This window comes from Colias philodice, chromosome 3 (assembly GCF_061535455.1).
Source record: "Colias philodice isolate Cphi_HAF_F1 chromosome 3, ilColPhil1 Martin Lab GWU primary, whole genome shotgun sequence".
Classification (NCBI taxonomy): Eukaryota; Metazoa; Arthropoda; class Insecta; order Lepidoptera; family Pieridae; genus Colias; species Colias philodice.
Window position 1 is genome coordinate 3,423,602 of NC_143088.1, and position 26,467 is coordinate 3,450,068.

Genomic DNA, 26,467 nt, shown 5'->3' on the forward strand with positions numbered 1-26,467 from the left:
ATTCTGTTGATAATGCATAAACACCGGATTATTATTGTAATCAGTAAAAAAAATGAATTAAAATTTTGCACATGAAAAATAATTTTAAAAGTATGTTTAAGTAAGTGAAGCAAAATGTCTACCTTAAGGTGCTCCATAAGCCGCACAAGCTTATCGTAAGCGGGGTCGGTGGCGAGCAGCGCACGCGCAGCTGTAAGGTGCGTATCAAGTGCGTGCACGTCGCGCAGTTGGCGGTAGCGCTCGCGCGTGCCGCACAACAGCAGCAACAGTTTGCGAACTTGTTTCCTTTAATATAACATATAGTCATTAGAACAGTCAATCCACTTCATATTTCACGTGTGTGCAAGATATCAGTTTTAAAACATATTATTCTCATAGTCTCTTATGAAGTCTTTATAATTCTCTTAATTATTGGACGGGCTCTAATTTTGGAAATGTCAATTTTTAATAATGTAAAAAATAGTCTATAAAATACCTGAGCGGTGTTTGTTGGTTCATCATGTACTCGCACAGCAAAGTTCGCCAACGCGCGTCAAAGTGCGCCGGGTCGCAGTGCTTGTGTATTTGACACGGGAGTCGTAAGGCCATCTCCATCAGCAATTGAGGGTAATTGTCAAACACGTCCAACGCGTGACCTGGAAATAAATATAATATTATTATCGACCGTTTTGAGAACTTATAAAAGGTAAAATAATTCCAAAACATATATGAATTAAAAAAATTTGAATTACAAATAAATATTTGATCGCTTACCTTTAACATATTCCTTGACAAAGAACGGCTGCATATCCGGTAGAGGAGAGGGTGGCAATGGTTTCAACAACTGTTGAGTTGGAGTCGTAGTTGCTGTGGCTGTAAAAGATTAAAATCATTTCAATCCCATGGTGACATAAATTGAATCAACATTAGACAGCTACTTAAAGTATATATTAATTGAGTAGTAACTACATTTTCCCCTCAGTTTGTATGTCTTTTTATATTAATTAATATGTATCTATAGGAAGCGTGCGTCGCGACCCACTCGCACCGTATGCTTCCAGCAGGCCAGTAGCACACTTGTAATGTTACGTGTCTCCAAACAAAGGCCGTCTTCTCCAGAGCCGCGACACGTGTGCTGCGCCCGTCACCTACTCGCGCGCCGCTCCTCTTCCAGCGGGCCAGTAACACGCTGGTGAGGTACAGGTCGTGTCAAGTAAAAATAACGCTGACGGCGGAAGCTGCGCATTGGCGATTTATCGGTCTATTTGGTGTTATGACGTGGTATAAGAATAGCAAATAGGTAGTTGCGAAGCCACGATACGCGAGCCTAGTTCAAAAATAAAATAATCGGCACATAGCTTTCGTGCAAAACTCGATCCATGCGCAAACACACCCCCATCACTTTCATCCAGCGTTATTTTTACGTGACGCGTACGTATAGTTACTTGATCCATACTCACTGGCAGTCTTCTCCTTCCAGTAGGGCAGCAGCGCGGCCAGCACCGCGTAGCAGTGGCGCGGCGCGCCCGCCCGCACGAGCGCGGCGGCCGCGAGCCGCGACACGTGCGCCGCGCACGCAGCGCCCGTCACCTGCTCCCGCGCAGCGCCCTCGCCCGTGCCGCACGTCTTCCAGCGCGCCATTAGTACGCCTGGATACGATAAGACCATTTTTAATTGGGTAGGTTATATGAGGACGTTGACAAAAGTTGGATATCGTTCAAAATGACCTAAACTTCAAAATAAATCCTTAAAAAGGCGTGGTTTTAAACATTATTTAATACCGAGTAACGGTACTTAAAACAGTACATTTGTCAAAAGTCTGCTAATAAGACAAAAACTTACTCAGCAATCTCATAATAACAAGCTGGAGCTCCCTCCTATTAGTCCTCTCATGTATGGGCGTGGCTTGTTCTTCGCCATTGGCATCCAACTCCGATACGAGCATTTCAAGGCGCATGATAGCGAGCTGGAAGTCTCGCCGCTCTCCAGGTTCTTGCGTACTAGTTTCCTCTCCTTGAATATCCAATTCACCAACGAGGACCTCAAGCAGGCGGTCGAGTACTGCCCTGTCGCCTTCGACACTTGAGTCTAAATCACCGGCCAACATCAGCAGAACCTAAAATAAATAAAAAATAGTTAATTTTCTGCATATATAAAAAAATGATGTATAAAAGAAAAAACTTTTTCATCATGTAGACGAGAAAAAAAAGTAGACAGAGTACAATCATTTTGGCAATTTCTGTGCCTAATATTTTAAATATATTTAATTTTAAGCAGTTAACACTCACTTGTACAAACGGTATAGCCCGCACTCCAGATAAATTCCTCAAAGTGGGCATAGCGTCCAACGCAGCGGACAGCAAAGATAGACGCAGAGCGTGTAACTTGCGGGTTTCGTTCTCCGCTTCTACTGCGCGAGAGGTAGATGCAACTGGTTGAGATGAGGATGTTGATGGACCGGCTGTAATGTAGATATGAGTACTTGGATAAATTATTTAAATCTTCTATTACATTTAGAAAAAAATAAAAGCAACATACTTATCACACTCTTTTTAATTTAATATTCCCTTAATAACTTTTAAGGGCCGATTTTACCACTATACTCTATTCAGAATCTGGGAAACCAATACTTATGATTTTTGAAAATAACAAAATATTTACTGTTCAAGAAAATTTAATTCTTAAAATTTGGAAAGCATTTTAATGAAGAAAAGCTCCTACAAATTTTAATGCAATCCATACAGCCTATAATCCACAAAGCAAGCATACAACAAATTATACTAGCCTGTAACAGAGACAGGCGCGGCCACGACACTGGCGTGCGGCAGAGCGCTCACGTGCGCGGTCGACATCTCGCCTAGAACATGCAATCACTAAGCACACGCCGTAAAAGCATAAAGCGCGATAAGCATAAGTAGCACTATTGAAGCTTATTTCATATTTAGTTTTCTAATATTCAGCGAATGTTCATAAAATATAGATGTTTTTTAATAGTTGCCACTTTTTGACAAGCAATAAAAAATTGTATTGGAAATATTAGTTAAATTCTTCAGATAAGTATTCAATTGACAGAGCAGTGTCCGGCAACGGCATTTTGCTGTATGTAAAAAATAACAAATCATTTTGAACCATAATGGTGTGATTATAAAGTCTATATTTATTTGAATGCAAAGCACGAGGTTGCACGGACACTCCAGCGACGCAAGTTATATTATATCGCTCTCTTATCGCTGCGCGCTGCTACTCTTTCAGTGGTAATTCACCCTTACTATGCACATAATACATAAAATATATGCTCATAGATACTCACCATACGCGCTACTCCTCCCGGACACACCTCCTATACTATCTGCGCCAGAACCGCCGCTCTCAGAGCCCGCGGATCCAGCTGCTTCTGCTGGCGACGTTCGCAGTGTGCTACCGTCGGTTGCTGCTGTACTGCCTTCGTCGTCAGACCTGGGTGTAAAACGATAATTATGAACAAGAGGCCATTTTTATTGTGTTTAAGATATTCTTACAGAGTGATATTTTTGTTATAATGCAGTTTTATTATTGGAAAATTGAAAAGACATGTGTTTTTTTTTTTTAATATTAATCAATCGAAAGAAAATAGTTTCAGGCATAATTTGAAGGAAATACATAAAGCGTAGAGGAGTTTGTGTAAATAATTCACTTTTTCAATAAGAGAATAGGAAAAGGAGCATATGAAGTGGGTGGTTCCACTGCCGATAGACATCTACAAAAGTCTCTAAAGATGTGTTGCCAAATTTGCGACGGAAGTAGGCAGGATTCTATTAGGATTCAGATAGGTAGGATTCTAGAATTAGTTTATTTATGAAATATTACTTTCTTGGAAGTTAACTCCCAACTACTCTACATCCCAAATTACCAAACAAACATGAAAGTACTTAACCCATTAGGCGAAGCATTAGCATCACTAAAGCCCGGGGCAGGCGGGGGCGGGGCAGTGGGCGTGTGAGCTAATGCACCGTGCGCGGGCGCACGACGCGGCTGCTCTTGTAGAGATAGCGCTATCGCTAGTTCCACCATTGTTTCGTCATCCGCGTCCGCTGGTATGTCTAATAACGCTTCTAGACCTGAAACATTAGTGGGAATTAAATTCAGTTGTAGTCTAATTAGAGAGGTAGCTAGCAACTACGCACTAGTTTGCGTAGTAGTTAAATATTTTTTTGAAAAGGATACAATAATAACGCTAACAACTGTGTATTATATGAAGCTTTGCGCTATTAATATTGTATTGAAAAGGATACAATAATAATGCCTGAAGATATGCAAGTGACAAAATTATCATTGTATGTATTGAGAAAACTTTATTTCTTAAATAATTTACCTCCATCAGGCGCAAGCAATACCATGGGCTCGAGAGAGTCGTCCACGTCCATGTACTGTGGCTCTTGCTGTTCGTCGCGATTCGCGCTCAAATCTGATTCGGATACTGCTGTTTCTGACACAGGTTGAGCCGCTGTAGTGGTGGTAGATGCTCCTGCGCCTACAATTTAGCGATTTGTTTTACGTTAATAGTTGTGCTTGTCATTTACCATAAATTTGAGCAAGAATAAATAATCATGTCCAAAAATAAATATGCTTATTACGGTTGACCGAATTATAGATGTAGGTCCAATTCTAAACTGTAATTTAGACACACAGAAAGACCTAAAGATCAATATCAATTTATTATTAAAAATCATTTTATTTATTAATCATAGAAGATAAAATAATCTTACCTGGTGTATTAGGTGGTGATGGAATGTACACGCGTCGCCTCTTAACCCGCGGACGCAGTACTCTCATTAACGCAGCTTTAGCGCCAAAACTGATGCTCTGGTCCTCAGCGAGGAGTAGTGACAGGTAGATTTGGTTGCCAAATTCGATCTAAAATGAAAAGAAAGTACTTCTAGAAACCATAATATATGAAAATATCCCCAGATTTTACCGATGATAAAAAAAATATTGAGCAAGGATATATTATAAAAAAAAATCACAATAGGAAACATTTTTATCCTTATTACAGAAGTTTAATAGCTTTTCAGTTGCACACCAAAATTTTTAGTGCTATTTCTATTGCTGAAACTTGCTCTTGAGTTACGATTAACTCTTGTTTTGACACATTTGATTATAATTAACCCAATTCCACAAAACCACTTACACACTCCGGGTCCGCGTTGAGCTGGAACGCGTGTATAGTATCAGCGAGCGCGTGCAAAGTGGACTCAGCGTGTCTCAACCCGTAGGACAGTACACCAGGTGGTCCGTGCGCTTGGTTCTTGCACGCAGCTAGCTTCCATAACACGCTTAGTAGTAACGCGCACACGTGCGGCTCGCGTTCCGGGTCCTCTTGGTAGTCTGGCTTCCAATATACTGACCAGTCACCTGTTTGAATGGTCAATAATGTAATATGGGTAGGTAGTACTACTGAGGATTGTATACACTTCAAATTGAAGATTGCAGAAACTATAATATTGGATTACATTTATCTGAGTAAGAAATTATATTGAGATCAAAGTTTCAAATTCTGTGGATATTTTCCATGAATATTTTCTTTTAAGTTTTCGTTGAGTTTTTGTTTCTAATTTAAAGTAGGCAAATAAAGCTTATTATGTAGTTAAAAAATTACCGTTAGCTGGTCGTCGAGGTGTGGGTGCGGTATATTTAACCAAATTCTGCGGTCGCGCTATAGCCATCGAGCGCGCCAATAGCACGAGCCGGAAGTACGCCTCGGGGTCGACACAGCGCGTGTCTGCCGTGTCGCGTAATTCACGTAGAGACGCGCACACGTAGCGGAGGATTGCTTGATCCTATGGTATGAGATAATTTATCACGTAAAAACACATACTATATATAATAATGTATGTAATAAATACGTTTACTCATCAATGCAAACTTAAACTAAAAAACAAATATACATTTAAACTTTTGAAAGTGTTTATAAATGGGAAGAAAATTAATATCACTTGAAATCATATTCCAGAACAATCTAGTAATATAAATCCAATGCCAAAGTAATATTAATCACAATGGAGTTTTTATATTTATTTTTAACACATTATTACGTGACAAACAGTGCCAACCTTAAACTGATGATAGTAGTTCTGGTACACAGCGCGCAACAGGCACTGCGCTCTAGCGTGCAGCAGCGGTGTAGCGGGCACGCAGAGCAGCGTGCGCGCCGCGTCTGCAGCGGCTTCAGCGCCCGCGGTCGCGCCCGTACACGCGGGAGCACCGGCGCCCAGCTCGAGCGCTTCAAGCGCTGAACACGCTAGACGTTCCACCGAACTCGGCTTGTTTATGTCCGATGCGCCGTCCGACACCTAAAAACAATAAATTTCACATTTATGTGTTGAATATCCTACTAATCCTACTAATATTATAAATGCGAAGTACTAGTCTTAGTTTACTATAACTTATGAATGTTTAAACAAATTGTTTTTATTTTATACATTTTAATTACTAAATGTAATTTACCTGAGCCACTTTACTGGATGAAGGACATGTAGATGGATCTTCATTTTCTTCAGGCCAGCCGAATTGTTCTTTATTTTTGCCATATACCTAAAATTAACAACAGATTTATTTAATATCATGTCTGTTAGCACTTTCAATTTCATTGATTGAAATTAACAAAAATTTGTATTACCTTGACAGAATCGACCATAGTCACGCCATCTGGATCTTGCGATGGTCCAAAAGTTATAACAAGTTTTTTATCAGAAAGAAGGGATTCTTCTCGAGTGAGAGGAATATCGAACCATCTGTTACGGACTACCATCGTTGGAATTGCTCTCCCGTGTATCTAAAAATAAACAACATATTCGTGAAAAGAAACGGCTAAATATTAATATGTGATTTGCTGGTATATAATCTTATATATAAAAACGAATCGCAAAATGTGTTGGTAAGCGCATAACTCGAGAACGGCTGAACCGATTTCGATAATTCTTTTTTTATTATATTCCTTGAAGTACGAGGATGGTTTTTATGTAGAGAAAACGTAAACATGTACCACGGGCGAAGCCGGGACGAACCGCTAGTAAAATATGACACTTACCTCAACATAGGTTGGCGTTCTGGCAGCGTCCTGACTGCCAAGTAAGACTCGAATACCGCATATAACCATATTGGGATCAGAATTTATTAAGTCCATGGTGAATCCACTCATTTTCGTCGATACAACGTAAAGTCCTATAAACACAATATTTCAATAGATTATTAGATATAAGATTTAAGAAGCATGTTAACGAACAAAAAAAGGAATAAGCAGCAGTTCTTATATATATATTCTTTTTTTTTTTGCATGAGATTTGTGCAAAATTTATTATAAAAAATATTTCAAGAGAAAAAATACCATTCTATGAAAACTAAAACGATCATACCTGTAGTATTAAGTCTGTGTTTAATCTGCGCCGTATTGTACACTTGCAGCAGGTCGTTGCCGCCAAACTCAATGTCACCCATAGCGACGCAATGCTCGAAGAAATCTATCGGGAACTGGGGTCCACCATTTGAGGTCGTCTTTGCAACAGCCTGGAATATAATGAATAGATTATTTTTGACAAATTATTAATCGCATAAAGATCCTTCAGCGTGAAGATTTATACTTCACTGCGGATCTATGTATGGATGTAGCACAAATTTTAATATTTCAAAAAATTTAATAAAACACCTCTCGTAATTTATAGACGCCCCCTTACTGAAATTAATCAGTGCTTACTATGCATCAGTATTCACATTGTAAGAGAGAAGAGCAGTTGTTTCTGTTACGACGTCACAAAAGGTCGTTCCTCTTGTTATTTGGTTCGTATTTATTTATTTATTTGATTTGATTTGATTTGCCAACAGATTCCCACCTGGTGCTGCTTGCGCGGCGGGTGCGCGTGCGCGGCGAGGTGCGGCGCGGGGCGGGCGAGGCGCGCGCGCCGCCGCGGCGGGTACGCCGGCTGCACGGCCGGCGACAGCCAGTAGCCGGTGCGCGCCGGGTTCGCCGCGTACATGCGCAGGCTGCCGTCCTCGCACAGCAGGATCAGCGTGCTCTTCTGCTCGCCGCCCACGCACCAGTGCCGCACCGCCACCATGTCCGTTATCTTCGCCTTCGCGGGCACCACCTGACACATTTTAATCTCAATTAATATATTCACAACCTATATTATTGTATAAAAAATATCTCATACATAGGTAGTATAATATTTGTTAGTACGCAGAGAAACCGCGCACTTGTCAAAAATTAACGACTCACCGTTCCATACGCCTTAAGTGTCGCATAAAAAAACTAAATCTCATTCATTTTTATAGTTCAATGTGAAAAATAAAAAAACTAACAATTTCATTAATTGTCCATCCACAAAATATAACGTGAATAATACCTTTATCTCCTGAACATAAATGTTGGTAGGTGTGAGCATGAGCACCACGGGATTATTGGAGGCCTGCATAAGTGCAGTGATCAATCCAGGGTGTCCGTGGACTTCGGACCATTGCACTAGTGACTGTGCACCCGACTTGCCGCGACCACCTTCCTTTGGACCACCTCCACCGCCGTATACCGTTATCATTGCCGTACCTAGTGTTAATTTATAATAATTTAAAACATTTAAATATAATGCATTACTCTTTGCCAAGTCGAAAAAAATATTAAGCATGATCATTTAAATTTTTAAACACTTACCAAAAGCTTTTGGAAAAGAAGACATGGAATTGGTATTTATATAATTGGCATGAAATAAATTGTACAATTTACCTTTCACACTCTCTTCTACTGAATTCAGCGGCGCTAGGAAACTCTTGCCTTGGGCGTATGAGAAGAATAGCATCTTTAGCGTATGCGAATAGTAAATCGACACACCACCGCCTCCGACCAATCCAGCAACATCCTGCAACAAATTAATACAAATTTACATATAATTAAAAACAAAAATGTTGTGTGGTTTTATGAAACCACGGTAAAAGTGAAACTGTTCGAACGGTTCCGAACACTGCTTTGTGTAGCGCATGTCGCGTGTCGGTCGGCTGCCGAGTAGGTATACCTACTCGGCAGCCGCGAAACACGCGACATGCGCTACACAGACCAAAAAGTTTGAGACGATGTAATAAAAGTTTCACTTTAAAAAGAAAGATATGTATTGTATAAATATTACAAAAAAGTATACATTACAGATAAGAATGTATTTCAGAATATATAATATACCTGTATTTCAGGGTGCAAAACTTCCAAAGTATTCGTTACATAGAAAGTGCCGAGAGTAGCTCTGGACTCCTCGCTCATTGGTTGCCAGTAGATGTGTCCCGCTGAACTCATACATAGCATGTGCATCACTCCCTCTTGGTTCACGAATGTGACGTCACGCACCTTATTAACAAACAAATATTCAATAACAAATTATTAAGTATGTGATATATAAAGAAATATAATTCTTTTTTCTAGTTTGTTGTGATCAGTTGATTGTCTTGTAAAGATCATAAGTGATAAGACAGCCTGGACTGTGCCTTTTTTGGCATAAGTTTGTTTTCCGTTAGCAAAAGAATAACGTATTAAAAAAAATATAATATAAGATTTTTATCTCACCTTTCCACTCGGTACAAGGAAATAATGTAGTGGATTGTTCAAATCCTTGCTGAGATCGTATATCTTGATGAAGTCTGACGTGACCAGCGCCATCTGTGTCTGTGAGCCGGGCAGCCATATTGCTTTTATGATGTAGTTATTAGCCTCCAAGCCGGTTGTTAGCACAAAGTGTTCGGATATAGCGCCTATAAAGATTTAAATACAATTAAAATAGTCAGGAGTTAAATGTTAATTTTATTTATTTTTATAACTATCATAAAAAATTAATATTATACGAACGGGATATAAACAGAGATCTAGTTGGTATCTATCAGCTTACGATCTTGACACATTGTAACTATGCAAACTAATTCCCTCAACAGAGAAAACTTACAAACATGAACCAAAATAATTATTTTACAACTCACCAGCACTATTAAACGTCAGCACATGGCACTCCTTCAGGCCACAAACGGCAAGCAAATCTTCATTGGCCACATTACCACTTAGGGTGATTACTGTGAACGGTATCGGGGCGGTCGACAAGCGTGTTAGCGTCAACTTATGCTTCGACGAGTCAGCTTGCTTCAATAACGCCGACAGTTGAAGGACTGTAATTTTACCTATAAAAATAAATAAATAAACAAAACGGTACATGTATTTTATAGGGGTTAATAAATATTAAATAGTTATAGCCAAAAAAATAAGAAAACGAAAAAATTCTATCTAATTTATATTGATTAATGAAACGGTTTGGCAGGAAACATGTGGTTACCTATCTTAATCTCGAATTTTAATATTCCGAATATCATAATCCAGATAACGTTTGGACATTTTTTCATAACCCCGAATTTTAAAATTTCGAAGTTTTGTTTGCCATATAATCGCAACTCCGAATTTCATTTGCCCATTTCTTTATTTGTACGACGTTTTACAATCCAGACGATTGAGTTCCAGACATACGAAATCTAAATGCACAAAATCCAGATGACCGTAAGCCATATGCACGAAAGCCAGATTTTTAAAACACAAATTTTTGAAATACAGTTAATTGATATCCAGACAAACAATGTCCAGATTTTTGAAATTCAAATAAACGAAATTCAGCGAAACGAAATCCTTCCAGGGGGTCGCAGCACGAACCTAACCTAACCTACTGAATAGATTTTAACACTTTAACCTTTCTGTAATGGGCAAGTAAAACAATAGCGAGTCGGTTCTGGCACTCGCCGGCCGCTGCCGCGGCACGCTCGCTTCGCTCGCTCGGCTCGTGCATGGGGGGTCACAGTTCAAACCTAACCTAACCTACTGAGTCGAATTGGACACTTAAACCTTTCTGTAATGGACAAGTAAAACAATAAATTTACTTACTGACAATGTTTATTTTCAGTCGATAGTAAATGTATAATCACGATTGTATGGAAATCAAATAAAAAGATTATGAAAATCTGGCAATAGTTTATCTGTTATACGATTATATGGGAACCAAATAAAAAGATTATGAAAATTTGGCAATAGTTTATTTGGAAAATGGTACGATGGGAAACAAAAAAAAGTATTCTGAGAATCTGGTATAATGAGATCTGTATTATGAGAATACGGGAAACAAAAAAAAAAAATTTTAAAAATCTGGTTTTGGTGCATCTGGAAATTGATTCATCTGGGAAATTAAAAAAGGAATTTTAAAAATTTGTCATTCATTACATCTGTCTTTTAAAAGTTCTAACAACCGTTTTCGGGGTTTTAAGATTCGGGTAATAGAAATTCGAGTTTTTAATAGGTTACCGAAACATGTACATAAAATATATAAATAAATATACATAAATAAAACGCGATGTAGCGAAAAAACGGTACATATACAAAGATATAACACTAATAAAGCAAACATTCAGGTGAATTGAATGGTTGGTAAAAAGTTGTTAAATATATGTATAACAGATGGAACAAAAACATTACCTTTTTCATGAGACACGGCAAGGTGCTGTCGTCGTCCTTGTGGCGATGCTAGACAACACATGGCGACGCGACGCAGTTTATGCGCAGAAATCAACTGCCTGATCGTTTGTCCGTTTTCTCCAGTATACGACATGCGCACGTTTTCAAATGCTCCCTCTTGAGATCCTAATATATCATAGTATATTTTGTTGCTTATTTAACAGAACTTAAGTTAAATTTTCCGAAGATACTAATATCGATAACTACAACTTAAAAAGCTGATGAAAATAGCCAATAGATGATTAACACTGTCATGCAAATTTGAAACAAATGAATTCATAATAAGCAAAGTTTCTTAAAATTGATTACATACCTATAATTGGACCTGATAGAAGCATGTTACAATTGATAAGATTAATGTATATTTTTATACAAATGATCAAACAAACACGAGGAGGCCTAACCCCAAGAATGATTGAATTAAGGCTCAAAAGAAGACACAAAGCGATCACAATTATGTTGGACATACAGGCTACGGTCTACCGTACAGGTCAACTGTACAGGTATGCTTGGTCGCCTGACGTGTGTGGGGACATTCGAAAGAATTGATTTTCGATCTTGCTCCGATCGCCTGCACAGGTTTACTCCCACACACGTTCCGTTAAACCTACACAGGTGTACCTGTACAGTTGGATGTCAGGTGTAGCGTAGCTCGTGTGGTAGGCATTAGTGCTTTTCCACCAATAATGTACGAGTAATGTGTTTGTACAAAACCAATAGTATCGCCTCAAACTCAAACATTTATTTATTCAATTAGACTTCTTATAAAAGCATCGTCACATTTTTTTATTTACCGCCGATTCGGAAAGCAGTATCTATGAAGAAGAACCGGAAAGAAACTCCATAGTTTGCCTCAGTCGCTGATCGCTTCAAATTTCAAACTAAATGAAGCGATATAATCGGTCGTTTGAAACACATTCCTCCCATTATCGGTGTAAGAGCGCAATTAGTAGCGTGTCTCACCCAGCGTGGGCACCATGAGCGCGTCCGTGTGCGAGAAGCGCTTCTCGCCGAGGTGCAGCTGCGCGAGCGCCCGCTGCGCGCGGCCGTGCGCGCCGACCGCCGCCGAGCGCTCGCACGCCGCGCGCACCGGGCCCGCCAGCGCGCACACCAGCTTGCGCACGCGCTTCAGGCACCACTCCCACTTGTCGTAGCTCATCAGGTACGTGCGGCAGCCTGGCAGATGTGCAACACGTTGTGCAATCGATTACATTGTTCAGTGTGAAAATTTAGTTGCTTGCATGAAAAGTATTTTTTTATTGAGTTTCTCGAGCTAGATACGAGCCGTGAATGATGAAGGAATGATATACATATTACATACGATGTTTAATTACTTAAAAAAACTGTTAATTCTATCTTTTTATTTTCAAGAGCAAATAAACTAAAATTTTAAATTTTTTTACAATAATTGTAACAGTGTTTTATGTGTAACACGACACGAAACAGAAAACAACGAAGAATTAGAATAACCTAACAGTGTTATTCTATTCAAACAACTCACCCTGTATATTATGGGCCATCAATGGCCTGCGTGGAGGCGCCAGAAAAGCTGGTGGCGTGGGGCTAGACGGCCGGCGGCGTAGAGACGGCGCTGGGGGCGCTTCTTCGCTTGCACCCGCCGCTCTACCCGCGCCCAGGGTCACGGAGCGCTTCACTAGTGCTTGACAACTGGAATATCATTGAGATATACATATGGAGACGACACCGCCTACATCACTTATGTTCCGCTCAACATACGCCATATGGCGTAACTGCACGCTCATTTTTTATTTGTTTTAAAGTGAAACGCATCAAATATGCCTTCGTGTGTGTTACGATATTGCACAAATAATACGGAAAATGCAAAGGAATAACTTTCATCGGTAAGTACCTAACTAGATAATAATTTTTAAAACTTAGAGCAAAAAAATGGCGCACAGATTTTGTTTGTGGTGTCTCCTCCATACGCAGTAATATTATCTCAATGTGGAATATATATATTTTGTTAGTATTTGGTCTTTCAGTAATGATATTTTAGTTAAAAAAAAGGCGCCTACTGCCCTGCTTTGCGAACAATGTTTTGTATAAGTACAATAATTATTTTAGTGGCAATGATTATTAGTGCTATTTTTAATTGTGTATTTCATTTGACCATATTTTTTTGTGAAGCACAACACTCACCTCGAGTCCGGCTTGGCGCCGCAGTCGCAGAAGAAGTTGCCGAACTTGGCGTAGGACACGTCATGCCCGCGGTGGCAGACGCGCGCGCACACCGTGCACACGCCCACGCCGTCCACCATCTTGCACGTGTGGCAGTGGTACCAGTGCTGGTTCATGAACTCGCGCTGCGTCACCGTGAACGTGCACAGCTTGTACTGCAGCATCGCGTCCTCGTCCTGACAATTATTTGTATCTTTGTACTATTATAAAGGCGAAAGTTTGTAAGTATGGATGTATGGATGTTTGTTACTCTTTCAAGTAAAAACTACTGAACCGATTACAATGAAATTTAGCACACATATAGAGGGTAACTTGGATTAACACAGAATAGGTTTTATCCCGGAAATCCCACGGGAACGGGAACTATGCGGGTTTTCCTTTGAAAACGCGGGCGAAGCCGTGGGCGGAAATCTAGTGGTTAATAAAATTATATGCCACTAGCTGCGCATCGCGGTTTCATCCGCGTGGCTCCGTTCCTGCTGGTCTTAGCGTAATGATATATAGCCTTCCTCGATAAATGAGCTATGTAACACTGAAAGAATTTTTCAAATAGGACCAGTATTTCCTGAGATTAGCATGTTTAAACAAACAAACTCTTCAGCTTTATACTATTAAATTAAGATTTTTGCCTAATGGAACTAAACAATTTCACAATGAATCTTTTTCATCTTTATCATATTTTTCATCATAGTTCTAAAAAGTATACTCACAGAATCGTCAGCGCTCGTGTCGTCATCATCTTGTTGTTCATCAGTGTATTCAAAGTCAAATCCGAGGTCTGAAGGTGATTCCCATGTTGGACTAACGGAACGCCACGCTAAAACAAAAATAATTAATATTAGAACAGGACTTCATAAAATTAGACAGATAATAATCAACCTTATAGGCATAGTCGTACGTTATATAATACGTTGTAACTTACTGTGTGGTTGTACGACACCAATAGCGTGCAACGCGTCGCCTAGATACGCAAGCAGAGTGCACGCGGATTCAATCTGTGGGCCAAGGTTGTTGTTCTCGATCGAACCTTCTTCCAGTTTCTCCAATACTTCGGGACTGCTCAAATTCTTCACACTGTTGGAAAAATAAAAATTCGAATTGAATTGGAAAAGCTTGCTAATTTTTTTTATAATGAAATAAAAATTGTATCGATTAGGCAACTTTAAACGCACTTCTGAAAAGTTATGACAAAGGGAAAAAACTTTTTACCAGTTCAAAAGTTCTTTTTTTTATTTTAAAAGTATTATTGTAAGTTAAAATTGGTCATTGACAAGTAATGTCACATTATATTTCTTGCAGAATTATCAACTTACCAAGCCCCAAGCCAAGTCAAAGCAGCGGGGAACAGCAATTTATGCAATGTGCCCGAGTGCGAATCAGCGAGTCTGCACATCTCTTGCAGTAACAGCGGGTGGCATGTTCCTTCGCCCGTCACGGTGATGAGCGCTTGCAGCATCCGCTCGCTTACGTCCTCGCGACTGGATGAAAAACAAAGACAATTTATTATGTTTAATCACATGTAGCGTTTATTTGCGTCGGCGAAATTTTTTATCATAATAACGCAATCTGGAAGTCACGAGCAATAGCTTATATTGCTATAAGCTACATAAATAATGTTCAAAATGAAAATAAAAAATAAATAGACAAATATGTTGCTACTTCCTAAGCGCAAGTTTTGATAAAGATTCACATCTATGTGATCTTTTGTACTAAACATTTAGCAAATTCGTAATTAACCACAATTTTAACTTAATTTTATCCGTAGGTACTTGGTGAAAGATAAATATATTATTGTTACACACCAATGCAACACAATATGCTTGCACAGCGCTGTAAGCAATGCAGCATTATTAGCTGCGCCGTCAATAACGGGCGAACTCGCTTCGGGCGCGGGCGGCGCGCCGTTCGCGGGAGGACCACTTTCTTTGCTACCGTCTGACCAGCTGCATGATTCTGGAACATTATTAATTAACTTTATAAATATATAACTTAATATTGACTAATTTAAATATTGAAAAATGATGTTAGAATTATGTATGTATTTGAAAATTATATTAATGTTCAATGCAACCATGCAATTAAATAACATGTAAAGTGTGTATTGTATAACTTTAATCAGTGCATATTGTAATATGCTTCTGTTATGTTATAATTTAATGTGGTTTCCTTTCATACCTGAATTGCCCGACGGTTGTACCGTCTCAGACTGCGCTCTTGGTGCAGGTGACCTGCGACAAATAAAATATATACACACTTGTTACATATTAGCTATATCATTTCACGTTTATTAACTTGCTTTTATTGAATATTGCAGATTGAAACTCAGCGCTGTTTGTGTTAAAGCCCGGTAACATGACTTGCCTTTTGTGTTTTTATTTATTGTAATATTGTTATGTACTTGATCTTGCACAATAAAGTGTTAAATTATTAAATAGCTGAGATTGTTCCAAATTTCATAGTTTTAAGTTTATGTGAAAATAAAGTTTGATTTTCTGTCTTTGTCTCTAACACTTACGGCGCATCAAACACGGGTAGATCCTGCTCATTGCGTGCCCCGTTTTCCGGCCGCTGGGGGGAGTCGCTGTCCGAGCGGAACAGCACGCGTCGTATCGCGTTGAACATCGCGAGCGAAGCGGGATTCACTGCCGCGTCCGGCGCGGACGTCGGCGTGGGTAGTTCCGTCTCTGTGGGCGTCGCGTTCGCTGTGCCGATTGCTGATGTCACTGTATAAACGTTGAATTTTTCTTACTTACTTTATTTTTGTTTTAGTGCCAAATAAATGATTTCGAAATATTTGGTTATTCTTATTAGCGTTTACGAATCATGTGCACTCGATAATTTAGGCACACTTGTTGGTAAGTTAATATAAGACAGTTAAGACAGCATAATGAAAGTTGAATATAGAACATTATTAAAGTTTGGAGTTTTTTTACATGATTCACAAGATTGTAATAGCTTTTCAAATACAATCTAGCTAAAGACAAGTAGTTTAAGCGGTACTGAACTAGGAACATATTTGTATGGTTATATATAAATTAACATACCAGGTCCGTAAGAACAGATATGCCCAAGAAGAGCAATAAGTTTCTGTTGGTCAGCAACACCAATAAATTTGCACACACCAACACAGAGACCTCTGCTCATTTCCGTTGTTTCACATCCGGCAAATATTTTTATGAATAACCTAGAAAGAAAATACAGATTTGACAAAATTCTAGTAGTAACACTTACACTAATTTTTTTAATATAGATGTAATTTATAACACCAAAAAACTTACTTGATAACTCTTTCCGTGTAAGGATTCCTTGCATTAGGTGCAGACAGCAGAATTTTGCCGAGAACAAAGTCAGTATCCTCAACGAATACAGCCTCGTAAGCGGCGCGTCCCGCTTGACGGTCCAGGATTTTCTCCCAATATTTTACCTGTTCACAAATAGAATATGGTTGTTATAAAAGTCGTTATATTGTTATAAATTCACACTCGGCACAAATCTTTCGTTTTTTCGAAATAATTTTCACAAAATTCCAATTTCCAACATGTATTTAGACATAAAACTTTTTTAAAGTCTCAGACCATCCGTAATATTAAAAATGTCAATCAACTAGTCATTGCGTAGATACATTTTTTTTTTTTTGTAAAACGTACGGAAAATACTTACGATATGTCTCAATGTCTTTTCAGTAGTCGGCATTAAATGGTCACAAAGCACAGGGTACGTAGTTCGAAGTATGTGTTCGTGAATTATCTCTTCCGCTTTCACGGCTTGCGGCACTATAGCATTTAGAGTTGCAGCCAACGGCTCTGCTAGGAACTCCAAACGTCCATCGGTCTATTTGTGAGAAAAATTAGAATAATTTATTTGGGTAAGATCCATACAGGATTAAATAATTATAAAATCGCAATAAGACTTAATTTTGAAGCGCTTTTGAATCGTCAAAATACCATAAAATTGATACCATCAAATTAAGAATTTTAATGGAAAAATCGTTTGAAATATGAATCTCTAAATCAAATACCATAAAATTGATACCATCAAATTAAGAATTTTAATGGAAAAATCGTTTGAAATATGAATCTCTAAATCAAATAATTTATCAACTCACCAAAGCCGGTATAATCAAATCCAAAGTCTTTCTCGTAAGTTCTACACTATCAGCGATCTTCGAAGAGCCAACTTCTAAGAGCTTAGCGGCCGAATACGCAAACATCATGATCGAAGTTCCAATACTGTATTTAGGGTTGCCGCTCATCAACACGCAGTGGAAAGATACGAGATGCAGTACTGCACTCTCTGATGGTATGATGTGGTTTGACTGGAAATGTTTTTAATGTATTTGTAGTGAGGGACATAAGCATAAGGTATTGAATTTTGTTATTTCTTGTATAATTGAAAATACTTTGAATTTAAAACCACTTGAATGAAATATGCATGGAGAATCAATATGTTTTTTATTCATGCATTTTTCTTGTGAGTTTACTTCTTCTTAACCAATATCAGAAAGCGCATTCATTTCACACCAGCAAATAGAATATATTCAGAAGGAATACTCACATTGGATCACTTGTGGCTTTGTCAAATAGAACTTATAACATTAGTATTACAAAACCCTACCCAATAAGATCGAATATTTTTATAATATTTAACTTAATCAATTTGATTATTTCAAAAATAAAATAAAATATTTCAGAAAAAAATGTATTCTTTCATTCTTTAAAATACTATTTATTTGAACCAATTCTTTTAAAAAATTATTCCCATTGCATGCTCTAAATATATAATAAATGTTGTACACTTACAAAGTTAGCCTCCGCGATACTGGGCGGGGCGGCATACATATCCAGTAAGGTGGCCACGTTGGGCGGCAGCTCGGCCCTGAGCCACGCCCACAGCTCCGGGGGCGAAGCGCCCATCCCGCACACCGCCGCCACGGCCGGGGAGTTACCGCACACTTGGAACAGCACAGAGGACACCGCGCTCTCGGACTCCGTTGGAGCACCTTCCTCCGCGTTGTCCAGTTCCATGGTTGCGCTTAATCTTTGAAAAATTGAAAAAATAATGTAGCTGGCGAATAGACTTTATAATTATATATTTTACTACTAAGAGTTAGTTTGTACGTTAGTTTAAACGCGCTTAGGGATCTACTGGACATATTTCAAACATTTTTTTCACTGTTGGATAGGTACGTGATTCTTGAAGCAGGGGCACGTAGCTAATTAGAGTGATACAAAAATTATAAAGACCGTTAAATGTATTACATGGCGATTCACCTACATAGTTGGTTTGCGTGTGTCAAGTGTCAAAGTATAATTGTGATTCACATGATTATTGTCTTACCTGCAGCATTCAAGTATAGTCTCCAAAAGATCCAAGAGGTGTGGCACAAACGGGTGCGCCTCAGATGCAGTGGACGCATCAACCAAACACACCTTTAACCTCGCAAGAGCAGAGTCACATGATATCACGTCTATTAGAGATGGTAGTCCGCTTGCTGCAATAAAAAAATTCGTTATGACCACACCAATAAAATACTAAACAAATCAATCATTATACAATAACATTTAATGACGATTCGAAAGTGCTACTAAATAGTAGTCTAATTGAATAAATGAATGTTTGAGTTTGAGTTTGAGTTTTCGTAACTATATTTGCTCGTTATTAGTACTTACGCAAAAGATTCTGTTTCAAATGTTTGATCGTTTCTGACGCCAACCAAGCTGTGTATTTGATGTTATCACACGAAGCGCTCACGCCAGTCAATAAATTCTCCGCGTACTAAACGAAAAGAACATAACATTAAATAAAAATAAAAAAAGACGGGTTGCACTCCGGGAGTGTCGGCAGAAGTGAAAACTTGATTATTAACGTTGAGCATGTTTGATATTTTGGAATGGTATCCGTCTTACGCTTTTTCGATCAGGTCACGTGTCCTGACGCGAGTTTAAGATTTTATACCTATTACAGAAAAAGTGCTCAACGCCGCTAAAGAAGTTTTCACTTCAATAAAAACATAATTGAGTATGTGATATTATGAACAATATTTTTTATTTCGTCATTTTTTAAGCGGGAACTAAAAAGATTAAAAACGTGTATTTGTTTTTATTTTTTAGCTATTCAATGCTTAAGGTTTCGATAAATTCTCATCTCACCTGCGTATACATCCCCTGTTTAACTAGCGCGTCTTTCAACCAAGGGTTGAATACCTTCTTGTTATCGGCTCGAGGGGCCCATATCAACGCATATAACGGCAGAGGGGATGGTAGCTCAGCGGTTGTGCCCGCTTGCAGTTTGTCCATGTGTGGAGTAGCTGGTGGCATGCTTATCACGAGTCTGAGAAAGAAGACATATTGAGTACATATTTTTAAATATGTAATTAAATACAATAATAGAGAAATACAATAAGTAGTAGATTTTTTTTTGGCAAGTTACATATTACCTTCTTAGTTTTGTCTCTCTTTGCCGTTAATAATGTTAGTTTTAAATATAATCACTTACGGAAATATAATGAAAAAAACTCAAAAATTAAATAAGTGCAGTATAATAAACCACAATAATATTACCTCCAAGCAGTCTGGAAGCAATAATGCGCAGCGGCCAAAGCTGGTAGCGACGTACGATTGTTAGGGTTGTCGCACACGCACGCAGAGTTCAGTAGCGCGAGCAACGCGTCCACTAGCAATGGATATTTCAGCTTGTGAGGGGTGCCGAGCACGAAGTTGCATGCTAGACCATCGAATTTGGGATTTTCCTGAGAAAATGGGTTTAAAATTTTTGTTTTTATACGATGAATACAAAATCGAGTAAAGGTTGAGCATTTAGGAAATGATGAAAATAAGCATATATAATTTTTTTCATCATTTTCATAAATATTAATATGTTTATATGGGATTGATATAGTAAAGGTAGTTATAGTTAAATATAAAATTATTTAAATACATATTGGAACTTACAAAAATCACATAAATCTAGAATAAAAAAACCACTTTAAAATTTACCTGATTATTAATCTTAGCATTCGTCAACGCGTAGAACTTGGGTCGCATGGACGTTTCGTCTTGCGAGAGGCGCCTGTACGTCTCCTCTATGAACGGGACCTCACAATAGATGCGCGTTTTCATCTGCCCACTATCCGTGGTCGTTTTCATTTCGCTGGTCGACGCGTCGAACGATGGTTGTGCCAGCCCTGGCGCTATCACGAGATTCCATTCGATCTGAATAAATATTAAAGTGAAACTTTTATTACATCGTCTCTTCGTAACTTTTTGGTCTGTGTAGCGCATGTCGCGTGTATCGCGGCACCTACTCGGCAGCCGACCGTCACGCGACATGCGCTACACAAAGCAGTGTTCGGAACCGTTCGAACAGTTTCAATTTTACCGTGGTTTCATAAAACCACACAACATTTTTTGAATTAAGTATTGTTGTTTCTTCAGTGAGATTAGAAATTGAGAATAGATTATGACATAAATCATGATATGGAAATAAATCCTTCAAATAATTCGATTTTGAACTCTAACGTTAGTAAAATATAAAACAATACAGCCATTTTTAACAAATGAACATTTTTTATTAAATTATTAAACACTCCCTTTCAATAAACTCGTAGATAGATTTACCTGTTGCAGCAATGTTTGTGGGGCGTCATACAAATGTTTCATCAAGTATTCCAATAAGAGCATCAGTCGCGTAGTCAACATAAGCTGGTGTGGCGCCAAGTTCATTGCGCGCTTCCTGTCGTTGATTCCTAACGTCTCCACAATCTAAACGATAAAAAAAATTATCATATAAGATTATGATTCCATATAAAAAATAGCGTGTGTCGAGCACACGAGTCAGAAGTGAAACTTCTTTGGCAAGATTCTAAGATACCAAAATCGTCGCCTCCGTGATGGTATTGCCTTGACGCGACCTTGAAATTTTACTCTTAACGCGCCTAAAAAAGTTTCACTTGAAAAACATCTTTTGAAACTATAATTTCTTCTGAATGCTGATTCAAATACATATTCTTTAATACCTTTATAATAGCGTTCGCCGTCATCAGCAGTACGGATTTCTTCTGCATCAGCGTTAGCGAGTGGAACAGGTAGACCATCATTTGAGCGTGCTCTACATTCAAGTCTGTAACAAGGAGATCTCTATTCTTAATAAAATTATTCAACTACAAAAAAACAATAATAAGGTATATGTAATGATCATTATCGGCTGAATGATATATTTATATAATTCAAGTCAACTAAACTTTCATATTAGAACTTATCGTCAATTTCTCGTGCAAACTTCTAAAATTCGGAATTGGAATTCAATAACGTTATTCTTTATCTATACTAATATTATAAAGCTGAAGAGTTTGTTTGTTTGTTTGAACGCGCTAATAACAGGAACTACTGGTCTGATTTAAAAAAAAATTCGGTGTTAGATAGCCCATTTATCGAGGAAGGTTATAGGCTATATATCATCACGCTAAGATCAACAGGAGCGGAGCACTGCGGGTTAAACCGCGGTGCACGGCTAGTAAATATATAATTCAGGTCAATTCTCAATTTCTCGTGTTTCCAAAATAATCGGATCTCAATAGCTGGGTCCACACCGGACGATTCACCGCGATCACCCAAAACCATCGATTTCTTTTTTTTTTATTTTTTGCGCAAACATTTCAGTACAATAAAAGTTACTGCTGCAACGGCAAGACGCCGCTGTTGTACGTGTGAATCCATATTGTACAAGAGTTAGACTGGCTGAATCACGGATCGCCTTAGGATCACTTGGAGCGTATATTTGGGATCGCAAGTTTTTAAAGTGGATCGGCCTAACATGATCCACGATCCATGCTCCGCGATCCGGGATCACTGGATCATCCGGTGTGGACCCAGCTAATAACGTTATTCTTCAACTTAAAATTCCATTTCATATTCTCGAATTTGTATGCCACAATGCGCAACTCCTGCACCCACTCAACCATCACATTTACCGTGATCAAGAGCGTCACCTTCATAGTCGTGGTCGTGCGGCGGCGCCGCCTGCAGCGCGCAGTCCTGCAGCGTGCTCACCAGCTTGTGCCACATCACCAGCACGCTGTTCTCGCGGTCCGCCGCCGCGCGCGCCAGCACCATGCCGCCGCACAGCTTGATCACGCGCGGGCCCACCTGAACGAGGAAAATAGATACGTTCATGGAAAGGAAGGCAAATTGTTTTTAAAAAAAAATTGGTTGTTTGTAAAGAAGGTTTACGATCGAGATGTTTACGTGATAACATCTTATTGGTGGCAGCGCTCGAGATGAGACGGGAGATTGGTCCGTCTCTCTCTCGTTATACCTGCGATCACGCTCGTGAGGTTTTGGTGTGACAAAAGTTTCTGAACATGTCACCCGACTAAAACGATTTTAAAAACGTTATCACGTTAACATATAATTTGTTAAGATTTATCATATGGTAAGTTGTAAGTATATGAATTGTGAAAATGTTTCCTAATCCTGTCATATATGAGGATGAAGAAAAAAAATTAAACGGAAAAAATTAGAGATTAGAGAGCTTACTAAATAAGTAATAGATTGGAAAGTAAAAATTATCAAGATTCTAAGTAGACAAGGAATTTTGTTATTATTCCGTATTAAATTCCAATCATATAAATAAAATCATAACCTTCAAATTAATCCTCAAAAAAAAAAGAACTCACTTGCAAGGGCGTCATATTGGCCCGTTCAGTGGACAGCAGCTGCTGCTGCAACGACGGCTGCAACGCGGCGAACGCCGGCGAGCCGCTCAAGTTGTGCAAATAGCGCACTAGCGCCGAGCTGAACGCCGTGTATAACGCGCCGAGACGGGCGCCGAAACAGGGCGATATTGTGCCTGTAGATAGAGTTAAATTAAATAAAGTGCAATGTGATCGATATTAACATTAAAGGTAGTTCCAGTATTTTGAAAAAAAAATTAGTATCGTTAGATATTTTTGAAAATCCAATCTTTATTAGCAAGAATATAAAGTATTAATATTTAATACAAGTTGGATTTGTATTAACAGTTTTGGATCTATTTGAGGAACACAGACCTTTACATTAATTAGACAATTTTGTTTCCCAAAAAAACCATGGGTACTTTCCGCTATTACAAACTTGGCCAGCACGTAAATAGTTTGATCACCCTGTATGCAAAATGTAATGCAGCCTCTACACATTACCAGTATCAGTCCTCGCGGTCTCGCGGTCGAGGTCCCTCGCGAGCGCGGCCAGCAGCGCGTGGTGCGCGTCGTGCAGGTGCAGCGCCGCGCCGCCGAGCCGCTCCGCGCCGCCGCTGATCATCTCCTCCGTGAGCAGCGTGAACACTTCCGTCGCGAGCGCTATGTACTGCAAATGTGCATTTTTTTAAGCTATTGCATAGCTTAAAAAAATTCTATAGCGGGCCTTGATCGCGGGGACCGAATCGAGAAATTCCGTAACGAAAAACCTCACGCTCCCCACTCCACGTGGCTTGAAGGCATGCTATGCAATAGCTTTACCGCGGCAGTCCCCGAGAGCCACACGTCTTTTTTTTAATTACAGATCATAGCAGGTCAACCAAATTACTACGTAGTATAAAACAGAGTGGTTTTCTCGGTCCCTATGTATGATAAAATCTTTAAAACTACGCAACGGATTTTTAATTATTAATAGATAGAGTGATCAAGGGGAATCAATGAGTGAAATTGCAATGCTGAAAATCTTAAGTATCAGAAGATTGTCAGCATTGCAATTGCACTTCAGAATGCAATTCAAATCGTTGCAAGTGCAAGAAAACACAAGTATGTACCAACGTTGCAATTCCAAATGTCAAAAATCTCATGCCTGCAGAGGTAATTAAAAGATAAAGAATTTTAAAAAGTTTAACTGATAATTGATTGCGAATTTGTTAATTTTATTTGATACTAGATATCCGCCCGCGGCTTCGCCTGCGTTTTCAAAGGAAAACCCGCTTAGTTCCCGTTCCCGTTGGATTTCTGGGATAAAACCTATCCTATGTGTTAATCCAAGTTAACCTCTATATGTGTGCTAAATTTCATTGTAATCGGTTCAGTAGAATTTACGTGACAAATACACACACACACACACACATCCTAACAAACTTTCGCATTTATAATATTAGTAGGACTTTTTTATAAGATATTTTTTAGAATATACATGAAGTTTGGTTTCTAGATACTTGACTTGTTCATTAACAATATTTTTTACTTTTTTGAAGTGAAAAAGTTTCGGGGTTGGAAAAAAATTTAGTGTAACATTTTTTCGTTACGCGTGACTTTGATCTTTTTCTTATCCCTACCACGCGTGATTCGACGTATTTCTGTTAAGTTGCATATAGTAGATATTTTTTGAAAAAATAAGGTCGTAAAAAAGTTTCACTTCATACGTGTGTACACTAGTACACGCACACATTTTTTTTAACCAAGCAAGAGGTTTGGTTTCTAAATATTTGATTTGTTAATTTAATAAGAATATACATATTTTATCTTTTGCTTAACCAAACAGAAGGTTTGATCTGTGGTTTGATCTCTTAATATTAATTGATAAACGTATTGTTTAACTGATGTTGTTAGTTGTTTGTCACTAGATTTTATTATTATTAAGACTTGAATTGTTTTTATTTTTTAACATTAGATTTCGATGTTATCATTATTTACAACATTTACTAAAGGGTTTATATAAATATTGCGTACTGATCGTGTATACTTTGTAACGCGGATGCTTGCGTCGTCGTTACTACTATACTACCCCACTTACGCTTGAACAGTTATATCTAATTTTATATATTATATTCATTAAAATATGGAATAAAAATACTAATAGGTAAACTAAGGTAAATAAATAACAATGCCATAATTATAATCAACATATATTTATTAAGTACAGAAGAAGTAATTTTCAACGAGCAGCTTTAATATTAACGGAGACGTTAAACGCAAGGTTGTGGTTCCTTTTTCAATTTTTTTTTCGCGGTAGATGCGGATGTCGATGGTCGGCCTGCTTGTATTCTATTTTTTTTTCCTTTATTCGTTGTTGTTTCTCTTGATACAGATGTCGGATGTACACGTTTTTTGCGAGTCAGTCCTTTTTTTAAGTTATTGAAAATAAAATTTTGTGTCTGTTGATTGAAGTTGTCGAGAGAATTGTTGAAAATATGAATGACGTTTAAATTTGATTCCGATGGATGTGCTTCTAAAATAGCAGTGAAGTTGTTGAATCTTTCTTTCATTTCAGTCAGCGCTACATTATAAGTGGTAGTAAAAACAGGGTCATCATCATTAGTGCATAATAAATTGGTAGAGGACTCATTTGTTCTAGACATGTCTATGGCAGCATCGGAATCTTTTGGAATTTTTCTACACTCAATTAAGTTTTTTGTTTCCAATTCCGAAAGTTTTTTTTCTAGTTCTTCGTCGATATTTAAGCCAGATCTATCACCAAAATTAGCTTTACGCCATTTTTTATAAAGATAATAAACGTGCCTTTCACTTGGGTTTATCTGTGAATTTGCCAAGTAAACGGAACTTTCCTTTCCGTACATTTCAATGAGAGTCGTTTCATGCAAAGCGATTGCCGCTGCTGGACTCATACCGGAATCAAAATATTTTTGAAAACATTCGGCAGTTTCTTTATTGCAGCGCAAGTAGCTGAACGCTTGGACTACATTTATCAAATGAGTGTGGGAGTAATTAATTTTGATCAGCACTGTATAACCCTCTTTTAAATCAGCATCATAACGACAGGT

At 38.4% G+C, this 26,467-nt stretch overlaps 1 protein-coding gene across 7 annotated transcripts in view; it reads right to left on the minus strand.

Moving 5' to 3' along the window:
* Positions 1-26,467, minus strand: part of poe (E3 ubiquitin-protein ligase-like protein poe) — a 57,583-nt gene that overhangs the window by 20,443 nt on the left and 10,673 nt on the right. For 3 of the 7 annotated variants that reach the window (XM_089713271.1, XM_089713287.1, XM_089713266.1), the window contains exons 13-61: positions 23,904-24,069; positions 23,403-23,575; positions 22,698-22,872; positions 21,744-21,847; positions 21,346-21,489; positions 20,725-20,940; positions 20,290-20,477; positions 19,879-20,059; positions 19,399-19,504; positions 19,067-19,220; positions 18,529-18,766; positions 17,835-18,044; positions 17,390-17,560; positions 17,008-17,153; positions 16,774-16,913; positions 16,245-16,452; positions 15,905-15,957; positions 15,532-15,682; positions 15,043-15,207; positions 14,652-14,803; positions 14,440-14,546; positions 13,691-13,905; positions 13,032-13,198; positions 12,494-12,706; positions 11,492-11,656; positions 9,964-10,158; positions 9,557-9,741; positions 9,179-9,340; positions 8,732-8,864; positions 8,358-8,554; positions 7,845-8,099; positions 7,371-7,521; positions 7,046-7,179; positions 6,635-6,790; positions 6,463-6,549; positions 6,069-6,308; positions 5,615-5,795; positions 5,147-5,370; positions 4,725-4,872; positions 4,331-4,489; positions 3,893-4,076; positions 3,290-3,435; positions 2,765-2,836; positions 2,268-2,440; positions 1,822-2,095; positions 1,440-1,628; positions 754-852; positions 476-635; positions 123-285 (exon numbers count right to left, since the gene is read on the minus strand). In XM_089713271.1, the coding sequence (XP_089569397.1) occupies positions 123-285; positions 476-635; positions 754-852; positions 1,440-1,628; positions 1,822-2,095; positions 2,268-2,440; positions 2,765-2,836; positions 3,290-3,435; positions 3,893-4,076; positions 4,331-4,489; positions 4,725-4,872; positions 5,147-5,370; positions 5,615-5,795; positions 6,069-6,308; positions 6,463-6,549; positions 6,635-6,790; positions 7,046-7,179; positions 7,371-7,521; positions 7,845-8,099; positions 8,358-8,554; positions 8,732-8,864; positions 9,179-9,340; positions 9,557-9,741; positions 9,964-10,158; positions 11,492-11,656; positions 12,494-12,706; positions 13,032-13,198; positions 13,691-13,905; positions 14,440-14,546; positions 14,652-14,803; positions 15,043-15,207; positions 15,532-15,682; positions 15,905-15,957; positions 16,245-16,452; positions 16,774-16,913; positions 17,008-17,153; positions 17,390-17,560; positions 17,835-18,044; positions 18,529-18,766; positions 19,067-19,220; positions 19,399-19,504; positions 19,879-20,059; positions 20,290-20,477; positions 20,725-20,940; positions 21,346-21,489; positions 21,744-21,847; positions 22,698-22,872; positions 23,403-23,575; positions 23,904-24,069 (8,175 nt within the window). The remainder of the gene's footprint in view (positions 1-122; positions 286-475; positions 636-753; positions 853-1,439; positions 1,629-1,821; positions 2,096-2,267; positions 2,441-2,764; positions 2,837-3,289; positions 3,436-3,892; positions 4,077-4,330; positions 4,490-4,724; positions 4,873-5,146; positions 5,371-5,614; positions 5,796-6,068; positions 6,309-6,462; positions 6,550-6,634; positions 6,791-7,045; positions 7,180-7,370; positions 7,522-7,844; positions 8,100-8,357; positions 8,555-8,731; positions 8,865-9,178; positions 9,341-9,556; positions 9,742-9,963; positions 10,159-11,491; positions 11,657-12,493; positions 12,707-13,031; positions 13,199-13,690; positions 13,906-14,439; positions 14,547-14,651; positions 14,804-15,042; positions 15,208-15,531; positions 15,683-15,904; positions 15,958-16,244; positions 16,453-16,773; positions 16,914-17,007; positions 17,154-17,389; positions 17,561-17,834; positions 18,045-18,528; positions 18,767-19,066; positions 19,221-19,398; positions 19,505-19,878; positions 20,060-20,289; positions 20,478-20,724; positions 20,941-21,345; positions 21,490-21,743; positions 21,848-22,697; positions 22,873-23,402; positions 23,576-23,903; positions 24,070-26,467) is intronic. The other 4 variants (XM_089713297.1, XM_089713275.1, XM_089713280.1 and 1 more) reach the window with 4 other exon arrangements.